This window comes from Heptranchias perlo, chromosome 34 (assembly GCF_035084215.1).
Source record: "Heptranchias perlo isolate sHepPer1 chromosome 34, sHepPer1.hap1, whole genome shotgun sequence".
NCBI lineage: Eukaryota > Metazoa > Chordata > Chondrichthyes > Hexanchiformes > Hexanchidae > Heptranchias > Heptranchias perlo.
The window spans coordinates 15837738-15863102 of record NC_090358.1 but is presented as its reverse complement, the minus strand read 5'-3'; the positions used below and the strand labels follow the sequence as shown (position 1 = coordinate 15863102).

At 42.3% G+C, this 25365-nt stretch overlaps 1 protein-coding gene across 2 annotated transcripts in view; it reads left to right on the top strand.

Moving 5' to 3' along the window:
• LOC137301841 (aquaporin-9-like) overlaps positions 1 to 25365 on the top strand; it is a 61913-nt gene that overhangs the window by 25651 nt on the left and 10897 nt on the right. For both annotated transcript variants that reach the window (XM_067971507.1, XM_067971506.1), the window contains 2 exons: positions 21921 to 22058; positions 22136 to 22254. In XM_067971507.1, the coding sequence (XP_067827608.1) occupies positions 21921 to 22058; positions 22136 to 22254 (257 nt within the window). The remainder of the gene's footprint in view (positions 1 to 21920; positions 22059 to 22135; positions 22255 to 25365) is intronic.

The following is a 25365-nucleotide window of genomic DNA, read 5'->3' as shown; positions in this document are numbered from 1 at the left end:
TGAATGGCCCCCCACTGTTGCTATGTTCTATATTCCTAGATGGAAAGCGACTACTCCAAGCAGACCATTATCTGTACTGCCATAGGTTCAAGCTCAGCAGCTTCATGCTGGAGTTGAATTTCTGACAAATTTCAGATTCAAAAACACGGTCCTTCATCTCAAGGAATTTTTATACTTTTAAAACCTAACTTGGTGCAAATATAAAAACCCAGTAATGTCATGGCTTTAACCATTAATTAACTATAAACCTAAGTATCTAATATATTTGTCCCAGATTTTTTTGACAGATTAGTCTCCATGTAATTTAAAAACTTGAATGGAATTTGCCCATTAACTGAGGATGTTGCATGTTTATGCAGTGTTTATGAAAAATATAGTGATATTTTATATCAGTATCAAAACATGTCGGGTTACTCTCGTGATAGTGTTAGCAACAATAATTTTCTTACTGTTCAATATTTAATAGAAAGAAATTAAAGTAGATTCTGAAAGATGAAAAACAAATGCTATGGTCCTCGGGTCAGTACTAATTTAGACGGCTGTAGTATTATTAGGGGCATGTTGTAAAGAAAGGGTTAAAAGTCCTCAATCAGTAATTTTGATGATGCATCAGAAAGGTGACCTTTGCAGTATTCCAGAGTGTTTGCTCAGGGTGCAAGCGGAGATTTGTTTGTGATTTGATCAAACTATTGCAGCCTGCGTTGACTTGTTGACAATTTGGTAAGAGTAGTTTTGGTGTTGAATGCTACATAGTTGTAATTCCTTACTGAAAAACTCAGCAAAGAGGAGTTTCAAAATAATATAATAAGGCACACTAGGTCTGATTTTAAAATCCACCTTTCTGAGAAATATATAGGGGCTGATAATATGGTGCCGAACACCTGATGTGTTCTCTGGAAAGTTGGGTGTGGAGGCGTGAGGCCTGCTCAAGGCATTCAGCCCACTCCAATGCAGCTGGTGAGCACAAACAGGGCTGGGAGCCAGCGCACAAGCAGTCTGCTAGGGTCATTAGACCCATGAGTTGTATTTAAATAAGGCGTGCGCCCTATAATATGGCTGAAGTGCCTTTTGGAATGAATGCTGAAGGGGAATCTATCTTTAAAATTTTTTTAAAATGTGGGCAGCTCTGCCCTTTGCCCCCTGGCCTTGGTGCTCCTCATGCTCAGAGCCCCCTTATTTCTCTGTACTCCATCCCACCCCCATACCAAAGTGCCCAGCGTGCAGCAGGTAGCCAGTAACCCTTCACTGGCTGCTTTCGCCCCAATAGCACAGCCCTGGGGCTTTTGGTGTGCCCTCAGAAACATACAAGATTCTGAGGGGAATCGATAGGGTAGATGCTGAGAGGATGTTACCCTCATGGAGGAATCTAAAACTAGGGGGCATAGTCTCAGAATAAGGGGACGCCTGTTTAAGATGGAAATGAGGAGGACTTTCTTCTCCCAGAGGGTCGTAAATCTTTGGAATTCTTTACCCCAAAAGTTAGACAAATTTTTGATCAGCAAGGGAGTCAAAGGATATGGGGGAAAGGTGGGAAAGTGGAGTTGAGGTAAAAATCAGATCAGCCATGATCTCATTGAATGACGGAGCAGGCTCGAGGGGCCGAATGGCCTACTCCTGCTCCTACCTCTTATGGTCTTATAGTCTTATGGGAGAGACTTATCCAGAAAGCTGGTAAGTTATGAGCTGACCTCGCATTATCCAGGTTACTTTGGAAAGCTGTGCTGTGGAACTAGTGTGGCCAGTGTAAAGCATGTATCAGCAGTTAAAACAGATCCTGGTATCTGATGTTGTGGTGCACTGTGACCCTACCTAAGCAATCATTGTGGCAGTGGTAGCATGTTGTTTCACATACTTTCAGAGGTGTTCAAGAAAGACCAATAGTGTCTGCATCTTGACCATTGATCCTTGTAGAAAGAAATTATTCACAGATTGAAAAGTAAGCACCAGCCATCATATTTGATCTAGAGAAATTCTCATGTTAGTAGGATAGGAACTTTATTTTAATGACAGATCATAATATGTTGATGTTGGTGGTAAAAGAAAAGGGTTTCCAATTCTAACAGCTTTTAGACAGCAGAGGTGGGCTACACATCTATTATCACTATGACATTAAGTCTAGATCAAGCAAGGAAAATACTAATCGTAAGATCAAAAGATAAAAATGAGAGACCATTCATTCCATTGTGACTCATTCATTCAGAAAGACCCTATAATTCTCCAAGCGTCCAATTGTTTTTTCTAGGCTTTTCACATAAAATACTCTATTCAGAAGTCTGTTCCATTTGTTGATCGCTCTTTGTGTGAAGAACTTCCTGATATCAATCCTAAATTTGTCTTTTATTAGTTTAAACCTGTGTCTCCCCCCACCTCCCCCATCCTACTGTTATGGTTTAGTTTGGAGTCATGTTCCAGATTTTTGTCAAATGTACTTTGGAAGTAAGGTACACACAATGTATGGTGTAACAGTCAGCTTGTACTGTCACTATATCAAAAAAAAAATCAGGGCCGATCTTCCCCTCAAGAACCCATTTTGATTACTGTCTACAAGATTATGATCATACAGATATTCCTTAAATGTATCTTAATAATTGATTCTAAATTCTTACCAAATACTGATGTAAAGTTAATGGATCTATAGTTTCCTGGGTCTTTTTCTGAGCACAGTTCTGGCCTCCATGCTATAGAGGCACTGGAGAAAGTGTATAAAAGATTTACAAGGATGAGCTACATCGAGTCTACAGCACAGAAACAGGCTATTCGGCCCAACTGATCTATGCCAGCATTTATGCTCCTTCCACCCCTCTTCATCTAACCCTATCAGCATATCCTTCTATTTCTTTCTCCCTCATGTGCTTATCTAGCTTCCCCTTAAATCTATCTATGCTATTTGTCTCAACTACTCCTTGTGGTAGCACGTTCCACATTCTTACCACTCTTTGGTAAAGAAGTTTCTCCTGAATTCCCTTTTGGATTTATTAGTGACTATCTTATATTTAGTTACTATATCTAGTTTTGGACTCCCCCACAGTGGAAACATTTTCTCTACATCTACCCTATCATTATCTTAAAGACCTCTATCAGGTTACCCCTTAGCTTTCTCCTTTTTAGAGAAAAGAGCCCCAGCCTGTTCAGCGTTTCCTCTTAAATATATCCTCTCAGCTCAGGTATCAACCTTGTGAATCTTTTTTGCACCCTCTCCAATGCTTCTATATCTTTTCTATAGTATGGAGACCAGAACTGTGCACAGTACTCCAAGTGTGGTCTAACCAAGGTTCTAAACAAGTTTAACATAACTTCTCTGCTTTTCAATTCTATCCCTCTAGAAATGAACCCCTGGGCTTGATTTGCCTTTTTTAGGACCTTATTAACCTGTGTTGCTATTTTTAGTGATTTGTGTATCTGTACCCTAGATCCCTTTGCTTCTCTATCCCATTCAGACTCTTATTATTCAAGCAGTATGTGGGCTCCTTATTCTTCCTACCAAAATGCACCACCTCACATTTATCTATATTGAAATCTATTTGCCAATTACACGCCCATTCTGCAAGTTTATTAATGTCCTCTTGCATTTTGACGCATTCCTCATTTGTATTAACTACAACCCTCAATTTGGTGTCAGCCGCAAATTTTGAAATTGTACTTCCGATTCCCCGATTCTCGAGGGCAATTAGGGATGGGCAATAAATGCCGGCCTTGCCAGCGACGCCCACATCCCGTGAACGAATAAAAAAAAATTTTAAAAATCGTTAATGTAAGTTGTGAACAACAGTGGTCCCAGCACGATCACTGTAGAACACCACTTCCCACCTTTTTCCAGTGTGAGTAGCTACCCTTGACCCCTATTCTCTGTTTTCTGTAGCCAACATGCTATCCATTCTGCTACATGTCCCCTGACTCCACATGCTCTGTGCTTAGTCATGAGACTACAATGCGATACCTTATTCAAGGCCTTTTGAAAATCTAAAAATATTACATCTATTGCATTACCCTTGTCTACTGTTTCTATTACTTCTTCAAAGAATCCAATAAGGTTGGTCAACATGACCTCACCTTCTGAAATCCGTGCTAACTATTCATTATATTTTTGTTTTCTAGATGTTTTTCTATTATATCTTTGAGTAAAGATTCCATTATTTTTCCTACCACCAGCATTAAGCTAATTGGTCTATAGTTACCTGGACTTGCCCTTTCTCCCTTTTTAAATATAGGATTAACATTAGCTGTCTGGCACTGTTTCCTTTTCTAATGAATTTTTATGTATATGTAATAGTGCCTCTGCTATCTCCTCCCTAACTTTTTAAAAAATATTCACAGATGCAATCCATCCAAGGATTATATCCCCTCTAAATTTGATTACTTTATCAATTATCTCCCCCCTTTCTATCTTAAATATGTTTATATCTTTTTTGATCTCTTCTATTGTCCTGCCCACCTTGTTAGTCTCCCTGGTAAATACTGAGGCAAAGTAGTTATTCATTATTTCTGCCATTTCACTGTGAGTTTATCTTGCACATCCCTTAGTGGCCCTATCCCTATCCTGATTTTTCTTTTGTTATTTATGTGTCTGTGCTGATACCAGAACTGAGGTTATACCTATCAGGAAAGATTGATCAGGCTGGGGCTTTTTTCTCTAGAAAAGAGAAGGCTGAGGGGTGACCTGATAGAGGCCTTTAAGATTTTGAAAGGGCTTGATAGGGTAGATGCAGAGAAAATGTTTCCACTCATCGAGGAGACCAAAACTAGGGGCCATAAATATAAGATAGTCACTAATAAATTCAGGAGAAACTTCTTTTCCCAGAGAGTGGTTAGAATATGGAACTCCCTACCTCAAGGAGTAGTTGAGGTGAATAGCTTAGATGCATTTAAGGGGAAGCTAGATAAACACATGAGGGAGAAAGGAATAGAAGGTTATGCTGAGAGAGGTGGGAGGAGACTCGAGTGGAGCATAAACACCAGCATGGACCAGTTGAGCCGAATGGTCTTTTTCTGCGCTGTACATTCTATGTTTTGTTACCCTTTGAAAATGGGCGCCATGTTAGCCGCCTTCCAATCTAATGTGAGTTTCTCAATGTTCATCAATTCTATTATAATGACAGTGAAAACCTCACAAATCTCATCCCCTGTCTCACTTAATACTCAGGAATAAATACCAACATTCTCTGGGGATTTATTTGTTTTGAGCATTTTTAATCTGTATAGGACCTCCATCTTATTTATGTTAGAATCTTTAATTCTTTAATTTTACTTGAAATGTCACTATTTATGGAAAACATGCTGCTCATATCTCTCCCAGTAAATTCTTGGAGGAAGTAATCATTGAGTATATTAACGATCTTATGCTTATTCTTAGTTTTGACCCTGTTGGCAATCTTTATGGTTCTCACCTCCTCTTCTCTTATCTCTTAATGTTATAGTACTAAAAATAAATTCATGTTATGTTTTGTGTCCATAGGTATGCACTTCTAAGAGTCTCTCTTTTCCCCTTCAATCTTTTTTTAGACAGGAGATTCCTTTAAACATGTTTCATTGTATTTCTAAATTCATCCCTCACCTTCCTTCCTGCAGATCTTCAGGGGTTGTTTTTCCTCATTATTTCACTTCTAATTGTGTTGTTTATCCATTTAAGGTCACACTTGTTTAGTCTACGCTTGCTAATCCTACATATGTAATTACCCTGCACCGCCTGCATTGTGCCTTAAAGGTGTTCCATTTGTTCTCTGTTGAAATGTCGTTGAACACCCATTCACTCCCACCCACCCCCTTCCATTCAAACTGCTTAAACTCTTCCTTCACTTCTTGAAATTAGCCTTTAAAAAATTATATCACTGGTTTCAGGTCCTTGGTGCTTCTGAATCCCAGATCATGACAAACTTTGTCATTCTGTGGTCGCTATCTCCCAAGGGGATTATAGCTTCCATTCCCTTTATATTACCTGAGTTACTTACTGCTACCAAGTCAATATGTGTGCTGCCTCTCGTAGCTTCTCTGTCATGGATCGTGGAGCAGCCATCCATTATATTTAGCAACTTAGACTCTGAACCACTTGGACAGTCACAATTTAATTTGGTTGGCTGAATGAGAAAGAAAGAAGAATGATCTGAGGACGTCCCAAAACACTAAATAGCTGATGAAATAATTTTGAAGTATAGTTGCTGTTGTAATGTAAGGAAATGCAGCAGCCAACTTGCACACAGCAAAGTCCCACAAACAGGAATGAGATAAATGGACAATTAAAATGTTTTAGTGCTGTTGGTTGAAGGATAAATGTTGGCCAGGATACTGAAAGAACTCCCCTATTCTACTTCAAATAATAAGGAGATAATCTCCGAAAGCTTGTGATTTTAAAATAAATTTGTTGGACTATAACCTGGTGTTGTAAGATTCCTTACATTTGTCCACCCCAGTCCATCACTGGCATCTCCACATCATCACTTCAAATAATGCCATAGGATCCTATAGATCCACCCAGGAGGGTAGATGGGTCCTTGGTTTAACATTTCATCTGGAAAGCAGTACCTCTGACAATTTAGCACTCCCTCAGTACTACACTGGAATGTCAGCTGAGATTATGTACTCAAGTCCTGGAGTGGGGTTTGTACCCATAACCTATCTAACTCAGAGGAAAGAAAGCTACCACTGTGCCAAGGTTGACACCTTGACATCTTCCTGTTTTCTCATACCCTTATCCCTTCAACCTTATTCTGAACCGGTGTTTGCATTCTGAGTGCTGATGGAGGAGTAGTAATTGGAAAATGGAGGCTTGGATCTGCCTGATACAAGGAGTACTGCTTAGTTACAAATGTTTCCAGCAACATCAAGTAAATCCATCAGGCTACACTCGGGCAGACTTTTGTCACAAGTTGCAGATTTTACTCTATAGCACTGGCCAGATGAGAATAATCTAACTGTAGAGATGAAACCCTCTTACGGGAAAAAAGATATAGAAGAAGCGTTGTCTACAATAGGGTATTTGAGTTAGCTGCCAGTTTGGTATCAGGGCTGAACACTTGTTCTTTTACATAAATTCCACCCCAATACGGTGTGCATGAAAGTCTCGGCAGGAATTCATGTTTGGTGGCTAAGTTTGGATTCTGACGTTGACCAGATGATATGAGTTTGCCCCTCTTATCAAAACAATCAACCTATGCCTATTACTAGTCCAGCTAACCCCTTCAGGATTTGGCCTTCAAGATCAAGGCAATGGGCCCATTAACTTTGCTGGTCCACTTATGAGTGGATTTTTCTCATTTGCTGGATATTAAATAGAAGTGGTCTGAAGTCACTGTGCACCATCCATAATCACCATTGCTTTTCATCTCAGTTTACCAATCAAACTCATTTCAGAAAATGGTCCTCTGTTTACATTCCAAGAATTTGCAAATGTTTAAAGCTCACAATAACGGAATAACGGAGCTTATTCAAACCTTATTATCCCAGTTTGAATGAAATAGCAGGAATATTTGTTCAAATTTTTAAACAGGCAACGCAGTTAATGAAATTAGAGTTCGATACACTGGGGGTGAAATTGGTCTACGCCTTTAGCACAACATGAACTCATAGTGAATCGGCAGCTCATTTTACACCATGCCGGTTTTCTTTTCCATTGATTTCAATGCTGAAGACCAATTTCACACCCTCTGGAGTCAGAGGATATCCTCATATCTATTATCATGTCATACAGCACTACCAAGTGCATGATCACTGAACTGTTGATGGATAGACAGCTGCATTCCTAGTTAGATCAGAATGATAGTCAACTTGAGTGGCATGATTCAAAATCAGGCCACAGCTCCAGAGAAAAGAATATATCGTCTGGAAATTAGAGATCCAGTTTTGATTCTGACCTGTGATTCACTACATCTAAGTTGGCTACTTAATTGGGAAAAGACACATTGATCAGATCCTGTTTCAGTCAGAACAAGGCTTATGGATTACTGAGGGGTGTTATCTCCTTATCCAACTAAGTAGCCACTTCCGAATCATCAGAAAAGTCCATCAGATGTATTGGTATCTGTCCATGTCTCAGGTACTTAACCAGACAAGGTCATAATTGAAACAAAATTCCATGGAACTACTGGAGCCAATTGAAGAATCAGTGATACCACCAACTGAGGCATGTAGAGAAGCTCAGCTTTCACTAGCAAAAGGGTCTGAAGTAAATTCACTACAAGATCTAAAAGAAGAGCAATATCCTTAATAACAAAGATTTAAACCTGAGAGGCTCATTGAAAGTGTGTAGACATGACTGGATACAGATAGATAATCTGTGTGCTGTACTATACCTGGTGCTGATAAAATTTACTTTACTGTATTTTTAGGGAAGCAAATATTTAACTGTTGTGAGGTGGTTTTGGAACTCTTAGTATTGGTCTCGCGATAACTAAATCAGTTTGGGGTGATTCATCTTGAGCAGGGAGGAAATGTTATGGTTCTAATGAATGTTTAGCTAAGCTATGTACTGGTGCCAGCGGGGACAGAGAACCCTGCTTAACCTTTATATGTGGCCTCTCTTGTGGCAGGTTTCATGCCTTTGTTGTTAGTCTTTGTGAATAAACAATTTTGGAACTTAAAAAAATAGATTGCTGTAAGGGAGAGCCTGTGTGGGATGTACGCTCACTAAAACACTACACCAGTCCAGCTCCTGATTTGCTATTCAGTGACTCGTGTTGGCAAGCCTGCATATTGATGATTGAGCTTGACTGTGGTGTTCCCTCCCTACCCCATCCCGTTCCATGGGTGAATTGCTTGCTAACACTCATCCTCTATGCTCACATATGAAATTTATCACTTGGAGGAGGTACCAGAGGACTGCGTGCACCTACTGAACCATACCCTAGCTTGCGTTACTATCTAACACTGAAGGGAAGGAGGAAGCGTGTGCATTTAAAAAAAAAGAGTGGACTAATACTTCTGCCAGCTATTTTTCATCTGGGGGATGGGGGGGCGGGTGGTGGTTGCTGGTGAGCAGACAGAAGCAATATTTCCCCGGCCTCTGCAACCTGAATTCAATTCTCAAGCTGTGTTGCTACAGTGCTAAACTCACCATCTCTTCACTCCAGCAAAACTGACTAATGTCTCCGTAAAAATAAAATGTTAAAATTTTGTATTTTAAAATATGGTACATTCCTGTAGAATGAGAACCTATTCAATTTTGCTTTATTTTTCGAAAGAAATATTGAATTAAAACTATGCGCAGAATGTAATGGGGCAGGTTTTCCTCATACTGCACTTGGGCATAAAGGGAGGCATATAGAGGAAAATCAGGTGATGGTCCACTCTGCCCAATTTTCCTCCATGTTCTGTGCCCAGGTCAGCGTTTAAACCCAAGTGCAATGAGAAAAATCTGCAAAGTGCTTCATTTTGTTCAGCTTTCAGATTGCTAACTGATATGTTTATGTGTAAAGAGATTTACAGTATGGTTATCAGATCTTCTAAGTGATATATTAACCCTTAGTCTGCTACAGAAAGCTTTCAGCTGTGCACTTAAATGGATTTTCAGATTTTGCACAGGCTAAAGGTTATTGGAACTGATCTTAAGCATGCGTTTTATAGCTGGATGATAGCTCATAACATCCATTCACCTAAGTTGCTATCAGAAGGTCACACTGATATGAGCATTTACAAGTTACTTTAAAAGGATTGCAGTTAAGCCTATTTCTCAAGAATGTCTTTTTATAGCTTGTTCTTAGATTGGAGATCGATAAATCTAAGCAAAAAATACATAAGAAGGAAAATGTTTTTAAATCGTATCAAAACAGTAAAGGAGAATTGAAAAACAAAAGCTTTTTGCAAAAGCGGCAGGTCCTTGCAGTTATAGCAGTAACAACTTGCATTTGTACAGCGCCTTTAATGTTGTAAAATGTCCGAAGACACTTCACAGGAGCGTAATCAGACAAAAATTGACACCGAGCGGGGGCCGAAGCCAATGGCTTTGGTCTTCCCAATATTTAATTGCAGGTCATTTTGGCTCATGTCAGACAAGTAGTCTGACAACATAAAGGCAGTAGAGGTGTTGAGAGAGGCTGTGGTGAGGTAGAGCTGGGTGTCGTCAGCGTACATGTTGAACCTGACATTATGTCTTCGGATGATGTCGCCGAGGGGCCGCATGTAGATGAGAAATAGGAGGGGGCCAAGGATAAATACTTGGGGGACTCGAGATGTAAAGGTATGGGGTTGGAAAGAGAAGCTATGACTGGATATGTAAGAGTGGAACTAGGCAAGGGCAGTCCTGCTCAGCTGGATGTAGGAGGAGGATGGTGGGGTTAACTGTGTCACAGGCTGCAGACAGGTCAAGGAGGATGAGGATGTCACAAACAATATCATTTGTGACTTTGATTAGGGCCATTTCAGTGCTGTGGCAGAGGCGGAAACCAGATTGGAGAGGTTCAAACATGGAATTGCAGGAAAGATGGGCACGGATTTGGGAGGCTGTTCAAGGACTTTGGAGAGGAAAGGGAGGTTGGAGATGGGATGATAGTTTGCAACAACAAAGAATTCAAGGATGGGTTTTTTGAGGACGGGAGTGATGACGGCAAATTTGAAGGGGAGGGGGACAGTACCAAAGGAGAGGGAACCTTTACAATATCAGCTAGCATGGGGGGCAGGAAGGGAACTTGAGTGGTTAGCAGATAAGCAAGGATAGGTTCGAGAGAGCAGGAGGTAGGTCTCATGGACAAGATAAGCTTGGAGAGGACATGAGGGAAGATAGGAGATAAGTTTCTTATAAATTGTTCAAAGTAGGGCAGTCAATTAATTGCCGTTAACTTCTGCGATTAGCGCGTTAATCTTTTTTGGCGATTAATTTTTTTTTAAACACGTTAATCGCGGAAGTTACTGCACAGAGCCTGTGGTTGACACGTAAGTCCACAGCGAGGAAAGCGTGAGGCGGAGCAGCACGATGACAATGTAGGTGACTCTCGCAGGATAGCCGCACTGGTTTGATTTGTCCAGGTTCCACATGTACGCCGAAGATACCCAATGTTCTGAGCATACAGTGGGCACAGTGACCCGCGTGCTGAGGGCCTTAGCCACTGCCAGCATCGCCGGGGGCATCGAGCCCGGCATCTGCGCTACCGGTGCCATCATCTACAAAGTAGCCACCAGGTAAGTGAGGCCTCACCAACTCTGATGAATCTGGGTACTAGTGGGGTGGGAGGGGCGCGGCGCAGGGTACGGGTGCATTGAAGCTGCTATAATGGGACGGGGAGGCAGAGCTGTGGGCTGCTTCATTCCCTTCCATTATTTTTTAACTCACTCCTTTAATTAGCATGCGCTGCTAAAAGCCTTTTCATTCCAACTTTTTTTCCCTGGTGTGCCAGATTTGTTGTCTGAGATTAAAGGAAACACTCTGCAAATTTCACTGTCACCTTTGGACCTCTCTGGATCCAGAACCGGATTGAACACGCTCTTTTACAGAATTTTTAAACTACAGGTGAAAATAACCCTTTGTTAGCTCAATTGTGCATTTATCTAGTTCTCATGCAGCAAAAGTTGCCAAATCTGTGGCTAATAAGACGGAAGGAGCTTCCAAAGCTGGGAAAATGCTTGGAATATCTTGTGTTGTGCAGATCCTTGGTTTCTTCACTGTGCATTTGGTCTTTTCTATTAACCTAGTATCTTGCTCTTTAAGAAATTACAATTTAAGATTCGCATCTGAACCTTCCCAGTTACAACTTTTATTTCTACTTTGCCAAGATTTGAAGATATTATTTGCTGATATGATAGACTGTATGCCCAGAAGTATCTTTTGGTCTGCTCTATGGATGAAGATGCATTTTTCTCCTGTTTGATCAAGTTCCCAAAGTACCTATTTTAACAGAGATTGTAACACCTGAGATTTGATATCTTGAAGACCACCGGTCTAATCCAAGTTTCAATGGACCGTTTAGATAAACTTACACCACAATGGAGTTTTGTAGTATTAAGGAGCATTCGGGTAAATTTGGATCCCCGTCTCCCAAAAACACAACTGACTGAATTTAGGGTGTGAATACTAATCTACCCTATCTTGTGCAAATAAAACAAACTTGAATGAGATGGATGCAGTAATTGTATCAATTAAAATCTAGATTAACTGAGATTAATCACGATATTAATTGCAATAATTTTTTTGAATTACTTGACAGCCCTAGTTTAAAGGATTTCACCTCGGTAAGTCAACAACTTAATGTTTCAAAAACTTGCCACACAATGGCTGGACTCCTGGTCAGAGCTTGACCAGGAGTCCTCACAGTATTTCCAAAGCTGAATATTTAGATGCTTAGCCAAGAGCATCTTTCACAGCTCATTGATTTCAATAGAGCAGAGAGTGACGAGCATGTAGGGTACAGAGCTAAGCAACAAAACATCTGGGCCAATTTTTAATCTCGCTCCCCCCACCCCCGCCCAAAATCATCCTGCCCACTGCCGCTCCCTGTGTGGACCCCTCTCCCCCCACTATCACCTGCTCCCTCCTTTAAGGCGTCCCTGCTGGCTCAGCTCCACAGTGGAGCCTCCAGATTTCCTGCACCCACAATCGGCGAGCTGCCAGTGCTAAATAACGAGGCCTGATCACCAAAATCTCTCAACGGTAGCATAGTGGTTATGTTACTGGACTAGTAATCCAGAGGCCTGGACTAATAATCTAGAATCATGAGTTCAAATCCTGCCATGTGCAGCTGGGGAATTTAAATTCAATTAATTAAATAAAATCTGGAATTAAAATACTAGCATCAGTAATGGTGGCCATGAAACTACTGGATTGTCTTAAAAACCCATCTGGTTCACTAATGCCCTTTAGGGAAGGAAACCTGCCGTCCTTACCCGGTCTAGCCTATATGTGACTCCAGACCCACAGCAATGTGGTTGATTCTGAAATAGCCTAGCAAGCCACTCAGTTGTAAAATCTTGCTTAAAAAAAGTCATAATAAGAATCACCACACAGACTGCAGTGATTTAAGAAGGTGGCTCACCACCACCTTCTTGAGGGCAATTAGGGATGGGCAATAAATGCCTGCCTCCCCAGCGACGTCCACATCCCATGAATGAATTTTTTAAAAATCGCCCCCGTCATGTTTTTGTGTCCAGCCAAAGCAAAGTTTACTGTCGCAATCAAGACAGCAGCTAGAGTGTGGTAAGTTTTTTTAAAACCTGGAAATAATTTCTAGTTCTCTGTGACTTAGCAGGTAAATGTGCCGTCCAGTATAGACTTGGGCTGTTCAGAGCACGAATGCTGCTGGTTTAACATGTAGGCTGTGCTGAGTTGGCTGATCTCACTGGGGCAGTAATAGGGGTTCCACTATTGGCCTCAGCTCTTGTTGACTGGAGGAGGGTTGCAAAAAAAATCATCCAGAGTTCCCATTCCTGATCACTGTCCTGTGAAATACTTGTGTGTATGTGTGTGTTGGGGTGTGTGTTGTGGTGTGTGTGTGTGTTGGGGGGGTGTAGCGAGGGCAGGATTCAACACAGCCATGATGTCCTTCATTGCCAAGAAGTTTGCCAATACTCACTGTCTAGACTCTCACACGAATAATCACCTGTGGAAACTTATCCTAGAATGAATCAGTGTTTTCAGGAGAGGACGGAAGAATATGGAGACAACATAAATAATTTTTGTAAACTTTAAATATATAAATATGGACACCTTTTCCACAAATACTAACTTGGGTTTTTGTAGGGAGTTATCCTGGAATGTGCCTTTAGTATTGAGAAAGATAAGGGAATGCAGTATTTGTACTAAAAGTTGTAAATATGATTGCACAACAGAGGTGAGATCATGAAGTAAAGTACATCGAGAAGAAATCTCGGCGTTACGATTGATTTTTTTTAAATGAAAGTGTCACTGAAATATTTGGCAGCACTTACAAAGATAAATAAAATGTTGGAGTAAACCTGTACTTGTGGTTTCACTAATTGTAAGTTGAAGCACTTGAAACTGACACTCTATAAATGATTATCAAAGCCATGAATGGGGATTTAATGTACTTTTAGCGCACTGCTCATCACCAAGTCCGTCCTGGTTAAAGTTGGCGCTGATATCTTATGCGACTGCTATATGCTATCCCTCCTCAATCACTCTACGGCTTTTGTCATTGTTCCAGTTCTCCCTGTACTATCATAGTCAACACATCTCCTCCAGTGGCTTCCCTCCTTGCACATCCCCATGCTCCCAGCTGAATCAGGAATCAATCTAATTCTCCTTTGAATACGTCAACTGAGTCATTTTCCACTCCAGCAGGTGGCAATCTGTGATATAGTCAATAACCTGGGAATCACTCATACAAGCAATGATGTTGTATGAGTTTCAACATTTTTGTATTAAAGGGCCAATCCCACACTCCCAGCAGGGACTGGCCATTATGGACTGCCCGGTGTGAGAAATGGTAGGCACACGGCTCGTGATTTTCCGCCAATTTGGATGGAGCATCATCGGCTGTGCCCCTGTAACCTCTCGCGACATTCTCCCAGCGAGTGCTGTTCCCCACTGGGAGTGCGCAAACACAGAGTCAGCCCTCAAATTCCTCTCTCCACTGGTTTAACAGAAACATTTATTTGTTTATTTAAATGGTGAATGTCTCTGTTAAAACAGTAGTGAAAGGAATTTGATGCGCACGCGTTAAGTGTTCATACAATAGCATAGCTGACAGCAATTTGCAGGTTAATAGCTGTAACTGGTAACTCATTAAGTTGATTCTCCAGTGAAAAAACATCTTCCTATATATAAGTGATCTGTGCATTATATCATTTACATTTAGCTCTTAAAGGACTCTGGTACAATGTTCTCCTGGTACTGCCAACATAGGTCAAAGTCTGCAGGAATTATAATAGGAGCCAGACAACTTGAACTAAAGCAGGACAAAAGTGCAGTGATTTTATTTTGCCACACTGAAGTTCCCTGGAGACGAGCATCAGAGGCCAAAGGCAGATACACCATCACTTCAGGGTGACATGTATACTGTGCTGAACGATGTAAATCCCTTGGTGGGAGAGGTACTTTTCATACATTTGTGTGACGTTGTAATGACTATATACTACATGATCAACTGTGCAGCAGAATCCATATTGAGATTCATTTTTGACCAGAAACTTGTATAAGTGAGGCTTTTTGACGTCTTGTGTTTTGATCAGTTATCAGGCACAGAGGTTGTCATAATACCCAAGATAATAGCCTTCCCCACTCAGCACTACTAGTTTATGGATTCAAGTCCATTTAGAACACTGAGAATGCGCAGGTTCATTCCCAAAATGATCTTTTACAGCAGTCAAAGAAACTGCACCCACAACCTGGTTCATGACCTTTAGGTCACAGAGGAAAAGGGACAGTGCTCTAACACATTGCAGCACAAAGTCCTTTGGATCCTGTAGTCCAAAATACATATCTGGACACAAAAACTTGCACCTATATACTGCCTTTAACCTACTGGCAAAATGTCCCAAGGTACTCCACATAAAGGAAGGTGGAATAGATGTCGAGCGGGTGTTAGAAGTAGAGTTAGGAGAGACAACTGAGGGCAATGTTGAACGGTATTGCGTTTGTCAAGGTATTTGAAGGTAGGGAGAGATGTGGCAAGTGAGTGTGGAGGTGGAGGGGCTTTGACAGCTGAAAGTGCTGCTACCAATTGTTGAGTGGAATGACACACAGTGGGCTAGAGATGGAAAAGCAGAGAGCACAAGCTAGAAGTAAGACATTTAATTTATACTTTTTGTACTTATAAAACTGAGGATGAGATTTTGAGGAACTGGACATTTTCTACCCTTGCCTTCTACTTCTGTATTGGCCACTCTAGATACAACATAGTCTAGACATATAGGGGTAGAGATTAATCCTTGTTGTGCCTGTTTTCCAGGTGATTTTTTGGGTTGAGCGATTTTTCAGGCATCTCTGGTGGCCACCAAAAATAGGCATTAGGTCCCCTTGCATATGTTAATGAGGGTGATAACACCTGTTTTAGGACCTCAATGTCAAATTGGGCTGCTCTGAGTGGAGCAGTTAGGTCACAGCCCACCCAATTAGCACCCAGACCCATCTATGGAGAAGTCAGCCTCACCTGTTGTCCACAGATTCCCCCCTCGGGTTAATTTTGTTGTCAGAAACTTTAGCCCCAATTCTAACTCAGGGCGTGAGTGCAGCTTGTGGGGAACAGGGTAGGCAGGAAGGGCGAACGACAGTACCGGCATGAAGCCTGGACCATTTTAACACCCGGGCCTAATTACCATAGTTGGGAGGATGGACTCTCGCTTGAACCCGGTGGTAATCACGAGGTGGCCAGTAGGTGAGGGTGGGATTTTGCAGGGAAGGATGTCGCTTCCAGGGCAACGGTCCCCGGCACTAAGGTAAGTGGTCGAGGAAGGGGGCCCGAGGTTATTCCAGTCGGGGGAAGGGGAGGCCCAAGGTTTCCTTGTGGGGCCCAGAGGTATCAGTGGCGGATCTGGCACGTGCGTGACTTGGGGTTAAAATCAAGTCGGGGTCCGAATGACATCATCGGACTGCGCCTTTTACATCTCAGTGAGGTCCGTGCCTCTGGCTGGCACCTTCCCCAACACTAAAATCAGCGCTGTTGGCGACGGGCGTGAATATATTGGGAAAGCAGTGGGAAGCACCAGACCAGGTGGGCAGAGTTAAAATAGGCCTTTTTTTTTCTCAGTTAAATGAAATCCAGATTAACGAGGAGGTGGCGAGTAGGTAGGAAAATACAAGGAGATAAGCTCGGAGGCTGAAGGTGCCACATCCTGTTGGTGGGATTTGCTGCCATGCTGAGTGATCTGCCATGGTCACTAGCAACCTCTGTTGTTCCAGCTCTGTATCCCTGCTTTATTCCGCCGCCAATTATACCTGGAAGCTGACTGTGCCGGTGGGCAGTGCTGAATCCTCAGCCATGGCCAATGACTAATACAGCGGATGGTATCACCCCAGTCTGAACAGCTCAGAGGGGAAGGCACATCAGAGGGAATTGGGAGTTCAGTGGTTACAGTACAGGAGGGGGAGGGAGAGAAAGAGAAAGTGAGTGTGATAGAGAGAGGGAGAGAATACATGGAAAGAGTAAAGTGAGAAATGGAAAGAGAATGAAGGAGAGAACTAATGGGTGTGTGGGGGAGGGGAATGTATATTTCTCTCTGGATATAATGAATGCCCCAGGGGGTCGGTTGCAGGCTTGTCCTCAAACTGAATGAGAAGTCAGTAGTGGATTCCATTGAATCTGAGGCTCTAAATGAAATATCTTCTTCTGCGGTTAAAATTCAGTCCCGGGCTCTTCCAGACAATGACATGCTGTTTAATTGCACTATTTGGCTAAATTGAGCTCAAAATCCCAACTTTGGACTCTTTTAATTAGCAGCTTTCGCCATCATTCAGGTGGAATGTATTATTGGTGCTGTCAGGGCCGGGAATAGATGAGCAGACCCCAGTCGGAGAGTCGGGATCCTCGTTCCCACGACTCAAAACCAGCTCAGCTAAGCACTTACCACCTCTCCACAGTCCTGTGGGATCATTAACTTGATTTGCCAGAGAATCCATATTCATCTTGTGTGTGAGACTTTTTTTCTCTCGAACTGAGTAAAATTTATATACAGAGTGTCACCGTATCAGAAACGTGCTTTCTAGAGAGTGAATTGAATCCTTGGTGCTATTTTGAAAGGACCCACAGAGTTTTAATTTTATCATTGATATTTTTGTTTGATCTCTCTAACTTTTTGTCTATACTTAAAACATGTTAAATGGATGTACTGGGGCACTATTCAATGTATTCAGGGTTTTAATTGTTTTAAATCATTTGCAATATAAATGATTTGCTATGGGGTTAGACCTTTGATCTTTGTCCGTCCACTTTAAGTTGAGGCCCACCCAAATGTCCATTCCTAGCTATGCCACTGCTAGGAGAAACAGTACAGCTTGAGAGTGGTGCTGTAACAATGTGTTGAAATATTGGGATTTAATTCCTTGGTAAAAGTGAAAAGTGCACGGTAGTACACTGTAGTAACCTTCACCAGCTCTAGAACCCTCCGAGATCTCTGTGCTCCTCCAATTCTGGCCTCTTGCATGCCCCCAATTTTAATCGCACCACCATTGGCGGCCGTGCCTTCAGCTGCCTAGGCCCTAAGCTCTGGAATTCCCTCCCTAAATCTCTCCGCCTCTCTAACTCTCTCTCCTCCTTTAAGACGCTCCTTAAAACCTGCCACTTTGACAAAGCTTTTGGTCACCATTCCTAATATCTCCTTATGTGGCTCGGTGTCAAATTTTGTTTGATAATCGCTCCTATGAAGTGCCTTGGGACGTTTTACTGCATTAAAGGCAGTACATAAATGCAAGTTGTTGTTGTCGTGTCCAGTTATTTTTTACTGAAGATGTATTACCCTTCAATGATTGTGTGCCCTATCTTTTTTCCATGCTCTCTCCCCTTGTAGGTTCCCCAAACCAAACATCTCCAGTGGCCTACAGGGTAAGGCAGCTTCCGAGTCTTTCACAAATGCCTTTTTTAGCCAGCAGCAGGAGGCAAACAAGAATGGCCTGATGGAAACATCCCACTGCAGAGACTTGAGCACATAATCTAGGCTGACACTTCAGTGCACTACTGAGGGAGTGCTGTACTGTTGGAGGTGCCGTCTTTCGGATGAAACATTAAACGTTTGCCCTCTCAGGTGGACATCAAAGATCACATGGCCCTATTCAAAGGGGAGTAGGGGAGTTCTCTTGGTGTCCGGGTCAATATTTATCCCTCAACCAACATCACTAAGAAAAGAACAGATTATCTGGTCATTATCTCATTGCTGTTTGTGGGACCTTGCTGTGCACAAAATGGCTGACACGTTTCCCTACATTACATCAGTGACTACACTTCAAAAGTACTTCATCAGCTGTAAAGTGCTTTGAGAAGTCCTGAGGTCGTGAACGATGCTATATAAATGAATGCCCTTTCTTTCTTTATCTGACTGTTCCTAGCCTTGTGAGGAAATATATGGATACATTTCAATACAGCACAGTTGAGATTGAGAACTCAGTGGAATGGGGCTTAAGCTGGTGTCCCACACTCCATGGCATGGCGCTGTTTGGTATCCACTCATTATTAATTCACGTAGCTTCGAACAGGCATTCAGGTATGAAAACATGTTGAGCACTTGTTAAATGGCACGAACAAGTTCAAAAAACATTGGCCAGGAATTTTGTTGGTGTTGCTCCCACTAGCACGGTAGAAACCCTGTTTATGCGTGTGAACGGGGCTTCCGACACATCTCCAGTGATGTGGCAGTGGCAGGGCAGGAGCAACTCCAAGGAAATTCCCGGCTATTAATGTCTTTTGTTAAAAGGCCGCTGCTGTTCTCTGATTTTGAGTTGAATAGTTGGCAGTGAGACCTGTTCAAGAAGCAATCAGAAGAAATTCTTTGGTTCCTCTTCCACGGGTGTAAATTGGAACGTTGGGGTGGGGGGGTGGTGAAGGAGTGTCCTTCATGAAATTTCTGACATTGGTGCTTCTCCAATGCTCAGTCACATTTACACCTGTCATTTCTTAGACCTCTCCGACTCCAGCCAATGGCTTTAACTGCTTTTTGAGCCTTTCTTAAAGCTACAAGAATTTTTTGTCCCCCTATTCTGATAGTTCGTTTTAATTGTTTGCATCCCTTTGAATTTCACCTATGCTGCAATTTTCCATTCCCACCAGTATTGCGCTCTCTGCATATCTCCACATCTGTGTCTGGACCTGTGCATAATTATTATAATGAACTGACCATGGAAATCTTCACGAAAATAGTACTGCTCCTCCTGGATCCACATAAAAACTCCAGCTCACTGCTAGCAGCAACCCCCCCACCTCCCAGGATTGCGTCTGTCCCCTGACCTGACTTGCTTGCTGGCTCACCGTAGGAGCTGGCCAGTTTCCTGCCCTCACCGACCGGCGAGCTGTAATGGGGGGCCAGCAGATCACTGGTGGCATTTAATTGAGGCCCAAAGCTGAATTTGGCTCAGGCCTGAGGCTGGCATGCAGAGCCACGGCTTCGCTGGTTTTAGGCACATTTTGGGTGCAAGTCGAATTTGTTGGCACCTGTAGTTGTGCTGGCATTCAGTACAGTTACCAGGCAGCAGTTTAGAGGATCCTTATTGTAAGAGTAGATTAGACCTAGTGTACTGAGTGCTTTGTAGTTTCTTTCAACTGGTTTGGATGTTATACACATTTCTGCCCTTCCTATTTGCATTTATCCAGGGCTGTGGGTAATATGGGCACCTATTGTCTGCTGTAGGGCAAAAACGGTCACTAGGTCTTCACAAAAGTCTCTTGGCTCAGTCTGAAAAGAAAATATCGCCGGGAATTTCCTCAGGACATCTCCTGCTCCTTCGAAGTTACGGCAGCGCAAACCTGAGGAAATTCCCAACGCATGTCTTGTATTCAGACTGAGCTATCCTCCATAAGGTATTGGTGAGACCGCACCTGGAATACTGCATACAGTTTTGGTGTCCATACTTAAGAAAAGACATACTTGCTCTCGAGGCAGTACAAAGAAGGTTCACTCGGCTAATCCCGGGGATGAGGGGGCGGACATATGAGGAGAGGTTGAGTAGATTGGGACTCTACTCATTGGAGTTCAGAAGAATGAGAGGCGATCTTATTGAAACATATAAGATTGTGAAGGGGCTTGATCGGGTGGATGCGGTAAGGATGTTCCCAAGGATGGGTGAAACTAGAACAAGGGGGCATAATCTTAGAATAAGGGGCTGCTCTTTCAAAACTGAGATGAGGAGAAACTTCTTCACTCAGAGGGTAGTAGGTCTGTGGAATTTGCTGCCCCAGGAAGCTGTGGAAGCTACATCATTAAATAAATTTAAACCAGAAATAGACAGTTTCCTAGAAGTAAAGGGAATTAGGGGTTACGGGGAGCGGGCAGGAAATTGGACATGAAGCTGAGTTCGGATCGGTCAAGGCCCTGTGGGTGGCGGAGCGGGCCCAGGGGCTGAATGGCCGGGTCTTGTCCTGCTTCTTGTGTTCTTTAGATTTGATGTGGAGATGCCGGTGATGGACTGGGGTGGACAAATGTAAGGAATCTTACAACACCAGGTTATAGTCCAACAGTTTTATTTGAAAATCACAAGCTTTCGGAGATTATCTCCTTCGTCAGGTGAGTCACCTGACGAAGGAGATAATCTCCGAAAGCTTGTGATTTTCAAATAAAACTGTTGGACTATAACCTGGTGTTGTAAGATTCCTTACTTTAGATTTGAGGTTAGGATCAGATCAGCCATGATGGGCCGAAGGGCCTCTATCCGTGCTGTATAACTCTATGACTCTATGACTTATTGAATGGCAGAGCAGGCTCGAGGGGCCGATTGGCCTACTCCTGCTCCTATTTCTTATGTTCTTATAATCCTTTAACCCTTATTGAGTGAGTGTATGTGTGAGATCGTGGGAGGGTGCCAAATGCCTCTATATCACAGCCAAAGCGTGCCAGCATTTTTAGGTTTTATGGGGTCGCAGTTGGGAGTAATAAGAGAAATGCTGCTGGGTGTAGCCTTGCTAGTGACTTCCCATTCATTATTTATCATTCATTTAAGATCTATTTTTCATCTATGCAAATTGTTTTTAAAAATATTGTGCACTCCCTGCACCCCATCCCAAACCCTGCATGCTATTTTGTTTTATTTATTCACTTGTTTGTTTTCTTTTATTTCCCCATCTCCTTTCTTGGTGTCACCACACCATGCCACATACTATGTGTGTGGGTAGATGCAGCACCTCCATTCAGGGATTGAACCCAGGACTTGTCTTAATCAGTGTGATACAATGCTGCACCAAGCATGCATTTACCTATAGAGCCATCACAGGAGCAGAAGTCTAAAAATTAATCTGTTCCAGATAAATAAATGGTTAATCCATGTAATGCGATGGCTATCACTGGGAAATGTGACAATATTTGACTTTTTTCCCCCCAAACTATAAATATGTCTAATATTGTTCTAGGGGCACACCTGAATCCAGCTATTTCCCTTTCTATGTGTGTGCTGGGACGCCTTCAATGGTTGAAACTTCCAGTCTACTGCATTGCTCAGTTTGTCGGAGCCTTTATTGGTTCAGCAGCTGTCTTTGGGCTTTATTATGGTGAGTTTGTCATTTTTATATTCACATGTAAGTAATGGAAATCGACAACTACTGAATAATCCTTATGTACTTTTTAGATGCTTTCATGGCTTTCGATGGTGGGAACTTGTCAATAACCGGTCAAAATGCAACAGCGCAGATTTTCTCCTCTTATCCAGCTCCACATTTGTCTTTCGCGAATGGTTTTGCAGACCAGGTAAACATAAATGCTTCCAAACTAATTTTACAGCATAGTGCTCGTGAACTGGTTCTGATATGTTCTTAAAAAGAGTGAGAGATGAAACATAAGAAATAGGAGCAGCAGTAGGCTTTATGGTCCATTGAGCCTGCTCCACCATTCAATACGATCATGGCTGATCTTCAACCTCAACTCCACTTTCCCACCTGATCCCCATATCCCTTGATTCCCTCAGAGTCCAAAAACCTATCTCAGCCTTGAATATACTCAACAACTAAGCATCCACAGCCCTCTGGGGTAGAGAATTCCAAAGATTCACAACCCTCTGAGTGAAGAAATTCCTCTTCATCTCAGTCCTAAATGGCCGACCCCTTATCCTGAGATTATTCCCCCTAGTTCTGGACTCACCAGCCAGGGGAAACAGCCTCTCAATATCTACCCTGCCAAGCCCTCTCAGAATCTTATACCTTTCAATGAGATCACCTCTCATTCTTCTAAACTCCAGAGAGTATAGGCCCATTCTACTCAATCTCTCCTCATAGGACAACCCTCTCATCCCAGGAATCCATCTAGTGAACCTTTGTTGCATCGCCTCTAAGGTAAGTATATCCTTCCTTAGATAAGGAGACCAAAGCTGTACACGGTTTTTGAACAATACCAACAGATTCTTAAATCACCCTGCAATTGCTGTCATTAATGAGTTGCTCCCAGTCTTCTAGCACTCTGTAGCCTTCCATCAGAAGTGCAGCCAGGGTGATGCACCCTTCTGATTTCCCCTTCTTCCCTGTGGGAAGCATTTACCCTTTATATGCCTCCTCTGTATTGCATTGGAGATCTGGAACTCCTACCAATCTGTGACTTAGTGCGTTGAAACTCCACCACATTGCACCAATGTGCCATCTCTTCTTACCCACCACCCGCCCACCCTCCATCCTCCTGCTCCTTAAACCTTTAGCCATCAAAATAAAATGGGCAACTGTCAGGTTTGCTGCCACTGTTGGTCTGGAGTTGACCATGAAGAGGTGCTTAAGCGTAGCTATGGTATCTCATTCCTTGAACTTTCCCTATTTTCCTAAGCAGAAGGACTTTACCCAATGGCACAGGGTAGACTGCAAATTCACCTTGGAAAGGATTGCAAGTGCAAAACCACATTATCTACTTCATGGCACATGTACTGTGTCAGTCTGGCTCAGTACTAGCACTCACCTCCCAGTCAGAAAGTTGTGGTTCAAACCCCACTCCAGGGCTTGGACATAAAATCTAGACTGACACTTCAGTGCAGTACTGAGGGAGTGCAGCACTATCAGAGATGCTGTCTTTTAAATGAGATACTAATGGAATGAAAATTGGGTGGGTTTTATAACGGGCGGGTAATCTGCTCCACCCAGATTACTGCTCTTACAGTGAAGACAAAAGTTTGCCCCATTACATCAAGGCTCCATCTGCCTGTTCAAGTGGATGGAAAAATTCCTTGGCACTATTGGAAGAGGAGCAGGGGAGTTCTTCTGATGGCCTGGTATTTATCCTCAAGCAACAGATTAACTGTTCATTTATCGTGTGAGACCTTACTGTGTGCAAATTAGTTGTCACATTTCCTACATAGCAACAGTGACTACACTTCAAATGTAATTCATTAGCTGTGAAGTACTTTGACATGTGAAAGGAGCTATACTGAGGTCTTTACTGAGACACAGATGCTTCATCAATAAATGACCTCACTGAAATACATACAGTAATACTCCTGGCTGTTTGAATGTTCTACTTTTATGAACAAACATCAGTTTACAAAATGACAACAACTAGCATGGAACTCACTTTTTTCACCATCTGGATTGAATCACACAATCATTTCATTCTGAAAATATTAACCTCTTATTTGGGAATACCTGACTTGTTAAAGAAAACTAGAATAAAAAAGTTAATTAAATTATAGTTTGGTTGTACTTTTTGAATATATATGACATATATAATATAAAATAAAATACAGCGCAGTCAATTGTCCAGAGAAAATATCACTGATCCAAATCACAGATTCAATTCACACAACAAAAGTGTGAACGAGAAAAGAACAACAATAAAATAGGGCACCTTGCCGACCAGGAAAGCATATCGGAAAATCACAGCTACATTAGCTTTGGGTATGTGTTTATTGGCAAGATTTCCCACCGCTGGTGAGAAAAAAAATCAAAAACAGTGAGTTAATAATAGGATCGCTGGCACCAAAGTGCAGAAGCTCCATATGATCAGGCACTAAGGTCTGAGGGCTACCCAGTGGCCAATATACACAGCACTCCATAGTGCGGCTTAGACCACAAAGAGCCTGTACACTGACTTTGTGCAAGGCTCAAGAATTTATTTAAATAAATAAATGTCCCATAAAATGACTGGAGTGCCTAATAAATGATCCACTCTCACAGCGCCCATTCCAAATGAGGGAGCCCAATATGTAAATTGAATCTTTTTCCTCTGTGGCTCTCTTCTCCAAATAGAACTAGCATTTGTTCCTGGTCCTCCTGCTGCTTGGCCTCCACAGGTCGACCCACCAATGGGAACATTATGTCCAGGCCATTTCTGGCCAGCAAACAATGCAGCAGCCTCTTAAAAGCCGTTGGCACCTGATAAACCATCTCCCAATCTTTGGGCGCTTCCAACGCATCTTGTGATAACCATAGGGCGTGCCACAATTATTTAAGTTAGTTGGCTTTGCAAAATCAAATATGTGGCTTCAGGTACACATAGCACTGCGCTGGTACAGCATTATCAGTCACTAGAACTGTTAGCTAGATACCTAGCTGTCGCAGACAGGAAACAGAAAGTTGGGGGTGTGTGGAGAGATTGGAGAAGAGAAAGAAAGAGAGCATCCCCTATACCCAGGACCTTCCTACTTCAACTCGTCCTGATGAGATCAACAAAGTCACTATAGAATAAAGACTTGGAGGAACAGATCTTCCCTTCTCCATTGTTCTGGATATGAAGGGAAAATCTCTTCAAGGATACAACATCCAAATCATGTTATCATCTTTCAAAAGGACCAAAGGTCTGATTCTTCCAATTTTTCAATGTAATTTTTTTTTAATACCAGTAGACCAGTCAGCATCAATCTCAACTTGTGCTGAAAAAAAGATCAAC